General features: G+C 37.3%; 1 protein-coding gene across 1 annotated transcript; it reads left to right on the forward strand.

Annotated features, from left to right (window-relative positions):
- Positions 1–2004: 2004 nt before the first annotated feature.
- Positions 2005–13548, forward strand: crabp2b (cellular retinoic acid binding protein 2, b). The gene is made up of 4 exons (XM_032581838.1): positions 2005–2253; positions 10326–10504; positions 12001–12117; positions 13220–13548. The coding sequence occupies exons 1-4, from the start codon at positions 2172–2174 to the stop codon at positions 13268–13270; spliced, it is 429 nt and encodes a 142-aa protein (XP_032437729.1). The 5' UTR covers positions 2005–2171; the 3' UTR covers positions 13271–13548.
- The last annotated feature ends 1115 nt before the right edge of the window (positions 13549–14663 follow it).

Below are 14663 nucleotides of genomic sequence, written 5' to 3' on the forward strand. Positions count from 1 at the left end.
GTGTACAACTGCTGGCTGCAAAGTGTTTGCCTCCTGGGGAACAATAAAACCCCTTTGAAATGTAAAGCCTTTGTAGAACCTAAAGCACATGTTAAAAACCTCTGATGCACATTACTGTGCAATTGTCAAAAGCTACCACTCATTTTTTCTAATTTACCTTTTTAGTAATTTAATGATTGTTTCTGTTTGTGTTGATTCCTGCAACTATGAAAATACATTTATTTTCCTCTCAAACATCAGTGACAGTGATAGTTTATTATATTCAATAAATTAGATTAAACTTTTTAGGCAATTATAATAAAGAGCTTGATGAACTTCAACTTAACCATCTGCTTTGCAAAATTTTTGTGCAAAACTGTAAGTGTAAGATTTTTTTTTTATAACTTAAAAAGTACAATTTGTGTACTTGTCCTTAATAATTTCAAGAGGTGTAAGTGTTGTTTTGTATTTGAGAAAGACTGAAAAGAAAAATCTAATAGGATTTTTCTTTTTGATTTCAACTTCACAGTTGCAAGGCTACACCAAAAATATCTCCATAAATTTTTCCCTAATATTTTTTAGATTTGCATTCCACAGAACAAAAACTGTCAATTTGTGAATACTGAACTACGAATAGTTGTAGTTCTGCAACAGTCGTGCTTCAAAATGCTCACTGTAATTGTAAAAAAAAAAAAAAAAACCCAAAGAAACTGGAATTCATTTGGTTCTTGGAACTCTATTTTAGACTGAAGATGCTTGGAAAGAATAAATAGACTTACCAGATGTCAAATGTGTGCCATTTTTCTAAGAGTTATCCCTCATCAAACAAGTTTTAGCAATAAACATTGGGCCACTTTTCAAGTCATATATAGACACTCCTATCTTTGGTTAATTTTCAGCCCATTTTTATATGGAGACCATATGGAAATGTTGGCTGATTTATGATATTTTAAAGCCACAGTTGATATTTCACGGTCAGAATTGGGCTCCTGACCCCAAAGCTGGGGTCAGGAGCCCAATTCAAAGCTGCTTTGAGGGCTACAAATGCCCTTTGACTTAGGGTATTTGTAGCCCTTTGACTGAATTTGCGCAGTCCCCAAACTGCAATTCAAGAATAACAACTAATTGTCCTGTCCAGTTTGAGTACTTGATGGAAATGGAGAATTTTTATTTGTAATAAGGGTAAAATTATTACTGACATGTTTTTTAAAAAGGGAAAACGCTAAAAACAACACAAAGTATTTGTCTTTTTATAATCAGGTAAATTATAAGTAGAAACATGTTTATCCAGAGACTTTTACAGAAAAGCCGACTTTAACTGCAGCCAAACCAGTTTTTAATCTGATTTATTAAACTTGGCTAAATATTGGCTAAATTAGGTCACATGTTAAAAGAAAGTGACCCCAATCTCTTTTTTATACTTAGAATAAATTTGTTCAGTCGAGCCAAAAACAAAGTGAAAACTAGATGCTTTTCTTTTAATACAAAATCTCTTTAAAAAAAATTTTTGGATCTACAATCAATAACATAAAAAGGACAACTTTATTTGCTTGATTTTAGGGACTTTTTAGTATTATTTTAGTACTTTTGATCCAACAGTTTTGGCCCATGCGATAAAAGGTTTGATCTATCTGATCTATCTCCTGTTGCAGTGATGCCACCTGCTGGACATCTTATCTTTTGCTCTTCCAACGTTCCCACTTTCCAGCCTGCAAAACAAAACCTTCACACCGGATCTGATTTCACATTCCAGCTCTTCAACATTGAACTGTTAATTTTCCCCGTTTCTCCTTTCACGAGTAATGTCTACATGTGGAGTTCTCATTTGTGCCTTGCGTGAACACGGCTATTGACAATGCACCATCCATCCAATAAAAGAAATAAAACAATTAACACATTTCCTAGCTGTAAATCAGCATCAAAGGTCTTACTGGAAGTGCATTTTTCCAGCTCGTATCCAAATCTTTCACCACTCTGCAAGAGGTGGAGGGTGTAGTTGGGCTCTGGAGGGTTTGGGGGGAAGTCCCTCCCCACCACCTTTCTCTGCATTGGCTGGGTCAGCATCAGATTCGACCGAGCCGAGGGGCCAATGAATGGAGGCGCAGATGCAAGCGGAGGAGACGGCTTTTTAGGAACAGACTCACACAGAGCGGAGTGCTCACAATCAGACTGCTGCTCTAATCTGCACCGAAATGGAGAACAAAGTGACAGATTTCTCTGGAAAATGGAAAATGAAGTCATCGGAAAACTTCGAGGAGCTTTTGAAAGCTCTGGGTGAGTTATTAGTTATTAAATTTTGTTATTGTGACGCATTGCTCTGTAATTTGGATAAGCTTTCAAAACCTGCATGCTCACAACTACGGAACTATCAAGTTGCAAGCTTTGTTCACGTTTTTAATGCTGCTAATTATTCATTAATTGTTTTCTAGTCCAACCCTACATGTGCAAATTTTAAACTACCCCTATTTTCCCTATACGTTGTTTCCATCTTACCAATTTATTTTGAAAACCGATTAATCTGATCTTTAGTTCGCAGTTTTCAATGTTTTCTGAAGTTCTTCTAAAGTTTCTTCGTTTTCTTTCTTGTAGTGAGAATGAGCCAAAGACCTCTAGAAAATTTGGAAAACTCAAGATTTTTTAAGGCATTGCTTTAAAATCTGTACAAGAAAATTGATGACTCTCATTGCAAACAAAATTAAGCGACCCTTTCGTGAATTTTAATTGTAGAAAATCCACCGGGCTTTGAAGTAAACAAAAATCAAGTGTTACGGTATCTCTTATCTTAAGCTTTGAATGTCTTGCCAGAATCCAGGTATATGTCCTCAATGCAGGGGACAAAGGTCGAACGAGGGCCACATCATGGCCTCCGTTAAAAATCTGAAGTCAAATTTCCTGTGGACAAAAGTTAGATTAGACTCATCTAAAGCAGCGTCCTCCTCATGTGGTTGTAATTACAGCCAATGTAAACTGAACTAAGCCTTAACATGGGCCCCAGCAGCCAGCCAACGCTGAGCCTGACTTTCCTTCTTCGTCTCCCTAAGGCCCCGGGGCAATCCTGAGCTTTTTGTGTGTGTGTGTGAGTGAGTAGGTTACCTCCTCTAAGTACCAAAGCATGAGCAAATATGGTCTAAACTGAATCAGATATCAGAGTTGTCTTGATCCCTCTGAAGTGAGGCCAGCCGACATGAATGAGGCAGAAGATTAGGTGTATTTTTCATCATTAGACAGCTAAAAAACAAACGCAACAATTTGAGAATGTTCTGTATTGATACATTTTAATCAACATGAGTAAATACAAAAAGTATTTTTTATTTTTTGGAGGGGGGAAAATTATTCAGAATAGCCAGGTTTTAAGTAAAAAGTGAATTCCCTCCACTTGCTAACTCTTGTATTAACTACACTGCAAAAAACATAAAATCTTACCAAGAACATTGTCTAGTTTCTGGTGAAAATATCTTAGTACACTTGAAATAAAACAAAACCAATGTACAAAGAGCTTTTCAGCAAGATACAGCAGCTAACTCTTGAATATTGTTTAAAAAAAAAAAAGTACTAGTTCCACTGGTAAATAATTTCACTTATGTAAAAAATGTCTTAAGTGAAACAATTCAAATGACTTTATTGACCCCAGAGGAGTCCCATTTCATTTCATTTTTATTATCAGTATATGCAATGATAAACATTTGATCAATATCAACAGTAGATATGTCCGATAGAATGTTCACTGTACTCTGATCCAGAACCGCACAGCATTCTGGGGGTGGTAGGCAGAGGGAAGGGAAAAACTTTATCTGCTCAATCTCTCATAGCTAGTCAAGCAAGGTTGGTGGAATCAACTAACTCGCTCTGTGGTTACCTAGCAACGTGTGGTTACCTAGCGACGACATGTTGAGTAACTTGCCCAGCAGCATTTTAAGGTTTCACCACAGTGCCTCATAACTGCTTAAAATAAAAAACAATGGAGTGGAGTGAAAACTTTGGAAAAAACAGGAAAGATCACATCACTAGTTTACCAGTACTTTAGGTATTTAGAACAAAAAACTAATCAATAACTATTGCTATCAACTGATATGAAATGCTTATTGCGAAAAGTTTTTTAGCCATATCGGCCCTGTCCTACTTTTTTTATAATAGTCTCTTATTGTAAAATATCTGAAGGTCATATGAACTTTGAGGCCTTTTTCACACTTTTTGCCTCAGTGTTTCCTCATCTTGGTTGGCGTAGATGTTTCTATGTCGCTCCATTGACTCGTTTTAGATTGACATTATAGATTCCTACTAGTAGTGCCCACCAATTTAAAGCAGGCTAGTGAAATCCAGGAAGCATCCCAAACATTCTGGCTAAAACAACTAGTCCAAACCCATCTGAGGCTTTAAAGGCTTGTATTAGTCATCTGTGGATGCTCTTACAACAGCTTTAGTTCGCCAATGCATATCTCACTCTGGTTTCTAGGCTTCCATCTGGGGTACAGTAGGTTGTGTATTTGCACAAGAATTAAACCAGAATGTTCCCAACCTTATGCCAAGAACGTGATTTTTCTACAGAGAACCGAACACAAACACTTTCTGATGATGACATTTGGTAAACATCCTCAACACAGCCTCACATTTTCAAGGATATGCAAAGTGTAATGGTGCTGTTCTTTTTGCTTTTGCATCAACATTCCCAGGTTTTTCTCATTTTGTTTCATACAGAATTCTTTGTCGGACCTTTAGGGTGCTGGAATATCTTCTATCTATCTTCTATCTATCTCTTGCATTAAACCGGGGAGGTAAACATCATTTTGTTTTTCATAGAAAGAACATCTGTTACCTTCACCAAAGTGAAAAAAAAATTGGGAGAAACCAACCCTCTTTTCTCTTTGCACAGTATTGTTTTATTGCTGTTTCTGTAATTTGTGGCACATTGAAATATACCAGATGTTCTGCCTTGTTCCTATTTAGCACAAATTATGGAGACTAAAAAGCCTTTTCGAAGCAGATGATTGATTTTAAGAGGTTCATTTTTGGTTTTGGTTCATTCTGAGTAATAAATCACAAATGATTATTTCCCTTCGCTGCTAGCAGTTGCAAAAAAACATTCAGAAATTATGCAAGATCACAGGTCATTATGGGAACAACCAAACCCTGAGAGGCAGACATTGTGAAATTTATTTTGTTGTTGCTTTATCAAAGCGTCTATTGACTACCAAAATATCAGATTGCATGGTTTCATTGAGCCCAGGGCAAGAAGGAAAATTCCATCCATTCTTTGCTCAGTGCTTTATTACCACATGATGCTTTTATATGTGCTAAACTTTCAGAAAACAGAACTGAAGGCAGCTACTGATTCATTCTGATGGATTATTTACCAGAATAACTTTGAAAACCACTGGCATGCACAGCTGTGATTATACATTATGGACCACAGCTTCCAGTTTGACTTTAGCTCTATGTGTAACCCTCCTATGTTCGTCCAATAGGTCGACTCCACGACAGACACATTCAGGTTCGACGTATTTATTCTAGGAAAAGATAAAATCAAGTTGGTGGTTAACATCAGTCCAGCAGCTTCTGCCCCACAGTAACAAACAGCAACAGAAAAAAGTTGGAGGAGCTGTCGGTTACTGGTTACTACAGTAACCACCAACTGTCAAGGGCGACATAACAGAATTTTCAGTTCAGTTCACTTTATTTTGGCAAATTATCAACATTAAACACAGGAGACAAAAACAATAGTTATAAACAAACTCATAATTTACCATAAAAGGAATAGGCTGAAGCCAGAGCTTACACTTGCCTACTCCGTTCATATACTTAGCAGCCTACCATTATAAAAGATATCTTCTGTCCATACTCAAACACGCACGTATATACATGTACAGTACAGTAGCCTGCAGAGAGCGGGGGAGCTGAGCAAGATGGCGGCGTGAGTGGTCGTTCTTTGTAAGCTCTCCCGAGATTGTCTGGATAGGGAGCTGTTATTGCTGCTTTAACGCAGGGAAGCATTTATTCTGAGACCTGTGTTAAATATTGTGCTTAAAGCTGCTTAAAAAAGACGTCCTGAAAATTTCAAAGAATGGCTGCAAGTGGTAAGCGCAAATCCGTCAGCACAGAAAATACACCAACTAAGATGTCGGCTAAAAGTCACAAATCGACGGAAGTCACAAATCAACGGAAGACCGTGACCGTGAATTTGTATAGGTTTAGACTTCTAAAAGGCTCTTTTTGTTCCATGTTGTTTACATTTTCTTTTTCCAATTCTCCCTTTAATTAATAAATGTGGTTGTCTTATTTTCTGTTTAGAATTAGAAATAAAAATCTTACAATGAATGAACATGAGTACTGATGTTGAACGTGGGGGAAGCCGGAGCACCCGGAGTGAACCCACACCTACACGGGGAGACGTTTCCCACCGTGCAGTCCTAGCTTTTTAATATTAAAATGTCCAATTAACAACAACAGTAGCTCTTTTTCCAATTAGCGCCAATCACCCAACCAACACATGGCCCCACCCCCCTTTTAAATCGAACATACTGGAGACATAAATTGATGTCTACGCTGGATGGACGTTACTTCTGTCTTTGAACTGGCGCAGACATGATGGAGTTAAAGCCTTTTTGATTCGCCTCCACAGAGAAATCTTTTTCATGGGGCTCTCTTCTTGTTCAGAGACGTTGTTCTGTTCAGCTGACTCTTCAGCTGCTTGAGTCTCTGATTCCTGAGTTGTTGTTTGGATTCCATCTTCGTTTAATGCAACCTTTATCTGTGGAGGCGATGTTCTCTGTTTTTCTATGAGACCACTCTCCCCTTCTGTGCAAACTACAGGAACTCTACCTGTTACGTCTTCTGAGACTTTGTAAGGTTTTGTCTCTATTTGCTCAGAAGCTGTCTGTGGGATCTCTAGTATTTCTAAATTTGTTTTTGGTGTCTCAGAGTTGTGGATCAAGTTTTGATCTGTCTCTATTGGGTTTACAACGGTTTCTAGTTCAGCTTTCATTGCCGTCTTTCTCTTTTTCATACATTTTGATTTAGTCAATGGCCTTTTCTCATCTGGCTGATCCCCATTCTGTTGTATTTCAGGGACCATTTCGTCTTCAGTCGCCTGCTGTAGTTCACCAATCACTGTTTCATTTCTATGAACCTCAGTTATGATGGAGGCTGTATGATCCCCCACTATTTCAGAAAAGAAGTTTTCTGGTATTGAAACTTCTTCTTGTTCAGTGTCTTCCACAGAAACTTTATCATTGTTGAGGGTCTCCAGCACACAGGCAGCTTTCATTGCTGCCTTTCTTTTGTTACTACGTTTATATTTCTTTGATGGTTTTTTGTCATCTTGCTGGTCCCCACTTAGTTGGGTTTCAGAGACCGTTTCTTCTTCATTGATCTGCTCTGCTTTAGCGATCTCTGTTTCAATCATATGAATGTAAGTTTTAATGGAGGCTATATGATCCACAACTGTTCCTAGTATAGAAACTTCTTGTAGTTCACCGTTTTCATTGTTGAGGGTCTCCAGTTCACAGGCAGCTTTCATTGGTGACTCTGTCCTGTTCTTACCTGTAGATCTCTTCGTTGGTCTGCCGATCCTGATGCCCATTCAGTTGTGTTTCAGAGGGCTGTTTTTTAGCAATAAAGAGAGCTCAGTTTGTGTCGAAATTGTTTGATAAGCTGGTTTTAATGGATAACTGGTTTCCAGCACATCCAACTCAGTTTGGGTTGAAGTTGTTCGACTGACTGGTTTTAATCGATAGCTGGTTTCCTGTAGATCCATCTCAGTTTGCGTTGAAGCAGATTGATAATTTACTGTTTTCTGCTTTGGGATTTCTTGCGAATCTGTCTGAGTCTGAACAGAAACCATTGACTTCTTGCTTTGTCTGCTCTCTGAGAGTACTTTCCTCGCCAGATCTTGCTGCTGTCTAAGTTTAGCATTTAGTTTTTTATTTGTATCAAACATCTCATCAAGCTGTTTCATTAAATATTTCTGCATTTCGTTGTTCGACGGTTTCAAGTTACAACTGGTTTCCAGCACATCCATCTCTGTTTGCGTTGAAGTTGTTCGACTGACTGGTTTTAATGAATAGCTGGTTTCCTGTCCATCCATCTCTGTTTGTACTGAAGCAGATTGATAATTTACTGTTTTCTTCTTTGTCTTGTGAATCTCTCTGAATTTGAACAGAAACCATTGAATTCTTGCTTTGTCTGCTCTCTGACAGTAGTTTCCTCACCAGCTCTTGCTGCTGTCTAAGTTTAGCACTTAGTTTTTTATTTGTATCGAACATCTCATCAAGCTGTGTCATTAAGTATTTCTGCATTTCTTTGTATTTCAATTCAGTCTCCTTAAATCTGGCAAGACACGAACAGTTTGCTTGACTTGTCTTTTCAGAAGAGTGGGGCAGATTTTGAATTTCATTTAAACACCCTCTTTGAACATTTTCTGCTGTCTGATCATCAGGAACCTCAGTTAAATTGTTTGTCTGGATGTTGTCCTTGGGCTTAACCGTAGATGGACTTTTCTTGCCTTTTTGATCCAGTGTCTCCAGCGCTTTGGCGATCAATTCATTTTCAGTCACCAGTGAAACGTCCTGCGGTTCGGTATTTTCAGCAGAAACCTTAAGCTCTTGCTGCTCCAACCAGACTGCAAATGGCACCTTCTTCTTCTTGCGCTTGAGCGGATTGGGTGGCTGTAATTCCCTTTCGACAATGTTGTCGGATCCAACGTCTTCGACTCTAGGTTGGTTGGAATCCATTGTGATCTTTGCTTGTTTCAGGTTCTAAGTTAAAATCACTTCTCTAGAAACTCGGTAAAGATTTCACGTTAAGCTTGATGTAAATCTCCAAACGAAATGTGCACCAAACAAAGTTGAAAGTCTTACTGTGAACTGCTAAATAAATTCTCAAGAGAAACGTGTCAACAATGGGTGCTAATGGCAGCCGGTGAGGCAGCAGCCAGGTGAGCCTCACCTTCGACTGATCAACCTCTAGCTAACTGCCATTCGACGAGAGCAAGTTCCTCCTGTCTGTACGTCGCCAATAAAATGGTTAAAAAAACATTTCATATATGAACTGCTTTTCCCTAATTTAGCTTATGTATATAATGTACAGTGTTTTTTGTCACCAAACACGTTACACACACAGTGTAACATGTTTCGTGTGCTGAGGAGCGATCAGAAACGGCCGAGAACAGATTAGAGGTGAGGCAGGCAGTTCCCTTGCCTCATGGCAGGGGGCGCTCATGATCCCAGACATTGTGACTCCGCAACTGCAGAGTAAGAGACAGTAACAGCGAGCTAACCATGGAGCTAGCCATACAGTAAAGTCAAGTGCAGCGATATGTTTATAGTTTTCTCCTCTTACGACTGCAATCACTTATTAATAAATGCAAAATAAACATTAAGCCTAAAACCATGTTACTGCAACAGACTGAATGTTCTGCTCTTTGTGTGGGAAATATTTCAGTGTTGTTTTAGGGACGTTGTTGTCAGTTGCTATGGCAACGAGTCTATGTGTAGTACAAACATAATTTTTTTTTTACAAACATGATTACACAATACATACATCTACATAACAGTATAAGATTTTATCATTTTACATTTTAAAGCTCTTTTAAATCTCACCACGAAAGGACATAATTTTAAGTCATCATTCAATTCATTCCAGAGTTTCACGCCAAGAACTGAAACACATCTGTACTTTACCTGGCTCTTCTCTTTTGCATGTTCAAACATAAACAAACCTCGCAAATTCTATTTATTCTCTCTTAACTTAAATCATGTCTAAATACCAGAAGGAAGACTTTTGTTCAATGCTTTATACATTATTTCTAATATTTTTATATGTACAATATTTTTAAATTTAAAAGTACTACTTTGAATAAAGAGTTTATTAGTTGGTTCACGATATCCCACTTTATTAATAAGCCTAATAGCTTTTTCCTGCCACTTAACTAATATATAAATGGCTGAACAATAAGCCATTGATAAGGCATAACCAAAGAGGGCTATATATTATATAAACCTTTAACATTTATTAAATTTTTTATTTGATACAATATTCCAATAGTTTATTTCTAATATCTTTAATATGAGGCTTCCAACTAAGTTTATTGTGTAGAATAATCCCTAAAAGTTTTGTCTTATACTATATCAATTTCAACTCCATTTATGCATAACTTTACATTATTATAGAGCCAATTACCATGGTAAAAAGCAAATTAACAGAACTTAAAACACCAATGAACGACTGAAGAAGCAACTTCTTGACTAAACAAAATGAATTCAAAGAATAAATAAACAAATTTTGACAAACTTCACATGAATAATATTTTACATATTAAATTAAAACCCTGTTGCATATATGTGAATCTGTAGGTGTTAATGTGTTCCTGAGGAAGATTGCAGTGGCGGCAGCGTCCAGCCCGGCAGTGGAAATCACCCAGCAAGGAGAAACCCTTTCCATTAAAACATCCACCAGCGTCCGCACCACCAATGTGTCTTTCACCGTGGGTCAGTCCTTCAACGAGGCCACAGTTGATGGACGGCCCTGCACGGTACACATCTTTTTGCTTCTCATAAAGCATTCCTCTATAAAGTTAATATTGCTTGCATACCAGAATCCGCTCAAGGACAGCGCAATTGGCGGCAGCTCTGCCTAAAAGGTAACATATGGAAATAATTTTGGGTGAAACTCAAGAGTCAGTCTGAGGGATTTTACAAAGAGATCTGTTCTTCATTTCTTTGTGCTGAATGAGTGATGATCATGGTTCCTGACAGCTTGTAAAGTTTTTTCTCACAGAGAGCGACTAGCAGTCTCAACCATGCCTGATCAAAATTAAGTGTCAAAGAGGCTTTGGGTCAGTTTGTCCCTCTGGTAGCTCATATATTAATGTTTTATTGTCCTGTTTTCTATTTAGTTCTGCCATGAAGACAACCATGTTGTACTAAAACTATTGCACTCTCTGCAAAAACACACAATCTTACCAAGTATTTTCAGTCTTGTTTATCTTAGTGCTCTTGCAATAATAAGACAAAAATAACTTGCAAGTAACTTTTCAACAAGATAATTCCTTAAAGTTGATTAAAAAGTACTACTTCCACTGGATGATTATTTCACAATTTTTTCCAATATTATAAGTTAAATAACCTCCCAATGGAGTTAGCAATTAGTAATAATGAGCTATTATTGACTTAAAACAAGCTTGTATATATTGTTGAAAAGTTAATTGCAAGTTTTTGAAGCACACTAAGATATTTGCAGGACAAACTAGAGCAAAAATAGAAGATTTTGTATTTTTGCAGTGTATCAGTTCAAATTGCACATACAATTTATTTTAGTGTTAGTCTAAAATTTCCTAGGATTTTGGACTTCATGACCCCCAATCGAACCAACCTAACTATTAGACATCTTCTCCTGGTTTATATTTATAGTACAATTGTACAGTTAACACCAAAATTATTCATATGTTTGGCAGATTTAGATTTGAAATTATGTCAATTTAACCGAGAAGCTTATTTGTGAATGGTAGTAGCAGAGGCATCTTCCAGATGATAATAGAACAATGTCATTTAGGGAAAAAAATGTTTTCCATTTACATTTTATTAAAAATCTGACATCTTAGAAATGATTTATACCCTCCTCAATAATAAGTGGAAAATCTTTATTGCTATTACAGCAATAAAATTAAATTCAGTTCAAAAGTTTTTTATTAATCCCAGAGAGAAATTAAATGTTGTTATAACTGCAGCTTTATTCAAGGAGTTGTTGTAACAGCCTGTGTTCCAGCGGTTCTGAAAAAGGCCTCGGTCTTAAGACACTGTATTAAAACTGTTTCATGAAGAGGGTGCTCAGTGTTAGGATAATTATACAAACCCTGCCTATAATTATTATCTTTAGAAGTAAATTACTTTAAACCTTAGTCTACCAGAGGAATGACTAATTTTGCTTACATTATGTGAGCAGATTATAGAAAATTCTAGGTTATGAACTTACACACACTGTGTTTCAAAGGTCTGGTTTAAGTTTTTCTTCTCTTTTAAATCCCTGTAGAGTTTTCCAAAGTGGGAGACAGACCGAAAGATTAGCTGTGAACAGACTTTACCAAAAGGTGATGGACTGAAGACTGCGTGGACCAGAGAACTGACTAATGACGGAGAGCTCATACTGGTAATTATTTTGTCTACACCACAAATACTACACAACTTTACAGAGGTAAATAGGAAAACTAGACGCCTAACTACACTTACAACTGTAAGGTAGTATGAATTATTCTGTGGTCAGTTATTCGATTGCTTTTAGAAAGCTAAGTTTCTAGTTTTCTACATTTATTTGTTCTGGATTCATACATTTGAAACCAGATATTTATATAAAGTGAACAAAAAGATGTTCTAGTCGCAGACTGGGATCTTTCTGCATGGAGCAATTAATGTACAGTATGGGTTATTTCAATATGGATGTGCCTTAATTTTTGGAGACATGTCCTGTGGTCTCATTAAGCTAAAATCTAAGTGTTTAGTGTGGCAGCATCATGTTGTGAATCTGTTTTGCTGCAGGAGAAAGTGCTGCACTTCACAAAACAGATGGGTTAATAAGAAAAGAACATTATATGGAAATACTTAAGCAAAAAAGGTCCTCTTAATGTGGGCTAAGGGGAAAAAAAGCCAGTGTTTTGGAGTGTCACCACAACACCTTCACCTTTGTCCCACTTTAGGGACTGAGAAGGGGGAGGCAAACAAGATGGCCGTCAAACATGACTTTCTTAAAACAGTTTTATCAGGAGGAACGAGCCAAAACACCAGTAAACCACAATGAGAAATTGTTGAAGGATTCCCAAAATGTTTGATACAAGTCAGGGAACTTCAAAGGAAATTGTACTATAAAAATTATGAAAAAAATATGTCACAATTTTAGCATTTAGCAAATAGAAATAACCGTAACAATCATAACTGACCTAAAGCAGAAAGACTTTGCCTGATTTAATTCCAGACAAAAAGAAAAGGGTGTTACATGTCTTTTTATACTATGTACATCTGATTTCAACTATATGTTTCTAAGATTACCAATATGTCAAACGAAAAACATCAAAAAGTTACTGCTAGGGTGTGGTGTTAAAGAAAACACTGTGTGAAGTTATACAGTTTCTACTACAACTTGGCAACTTAGGCCATATACTCAGATTTTCTTTGTATTTTAAATAATAAATTAAACAACTATGTAAAGAAAGTCTCAGAAGTGAAACCCTTTGCTCTTCCTGTCTGTTTTCTTTTAGACGATGACTGCTGGGGACGTTGTCTGCACCAGAGTTTATGAAAGGGAATGAGGACATTTTTACTGAGTACTGTCATATAATACTTCTGTTGGCGTTTCATGCATGGTTTCCATTTACTCGGCTTGGTTTCTTCATCCTCATCATCCTCCCAGCCATTGAGTCCTGGTCAAGTCTTTCCCAACCAATGAACTGGACAGAAAGGCAAGAAACTGCTTTTAACATGAACATTTTCTCCTATTGTATGGTTTAATCATGATATACATTCCATTTCATTTCTTTATCCCTGTACCTTTATTCTTATGAATTTTAATAAACAATTTTATATGATTTTTAATGTTTACTGATTTTTTTTTTTTTTAGCTTTTGCTGCTGCTGTTGCACCTTCGTCACTTGTTTCCTTATAACTTGTCATTGCTACCCTTTTTTTTTTCTTAAATCTCCAGAGGCGTTTTTCTTCTCATTTCCATAGCGTGTCCTCTGTGCGCCCTCTGTCATCAAAGCTGACTACAATGTGCACTTGATTAGTACCAAAAACTCCTGAGGATGGTTCATATTTTCTAAACTTTGCAACAAGACACTTGGCACAGGCAAGGGGAAAACAGGGAGTGGAAAGGAAAATGAGCAAGCGAAGGAGAGAGGGTGGCCATGAGAAAATTAAATCACTGCATCTGGAGTGGTTATGCTTGTTCTGTAACAAGAAAGTATTCAGTGAACTCTTTTTCGCTCTACTCTCTGATTTTTCACACAAGTATGAGGAGTTATTAGGCCTCCTCATACACATACCTCAGAGTTAGACTCGTTTTGGACAACATGAACGCAAATATTTACATAATTAGAGTTTAAATTTTAGATCTAACAACTCTAACAGTCCTTAATTTTCAGACAAACTCTTCGCCTTTTATGAAAAATTAGCCTCGGGGGTCTATCCGGCACTTCCTGATTGGAGGACTGCAACTGTTCACAGGCAGTGATGGTTTTTCCAGGTTTTTAAACAGCATGCAGACCAACTCCCCTGTGTTCTGTTTCCCGAGAATGTGCACACAAAATGCTGAGAAAGCAGCCAAAGCTCACAGCCTCCTTCAAGCTGAATATTCGCAGACACATCAGTGGTTAGATGTGTTTGCTTGACTGTCTCCAACGCCGCTCTGACTGAACATTCGATCCAGGTAAAATACATCTGTGTTATTGTGTGATCTCTTTCAAGAGTCTGAGATTATTAATGAGGCGGAAAGGGAGAAAAAAGTTACAAAGCAAAACTCTGCATGTGCTGGACTTTGTTTGCGATCACTGCAACGCATGGCAATCGTGAATTTCTTTGGTTCGATACCATAAAATCCAAGATGGTGTGATTTGCAAGTGGCTCTTTGGACCTTCCAGAATGACTCTTAATAATTTTGGCTAAAAATGAAAAGGCACTAGTTAATGTTTTTAAATGCAGATATAA

Source organism: Xiphophorus hellerii, chromosome 13, assembly GCF_003331165.1.
Source record: "Xiphophorus hellerii strain 12219 chromosome 13, Xiphophorus_hellerii-4.1, whole genome shotgun sequence".
Lineage (NCBI taxonomy): Eukaryota > Metazoa > Chordata > Actinopteri > Cyprinodontiformes > Poeciliidae > Xiphophorus > Xiphophorus hellerii.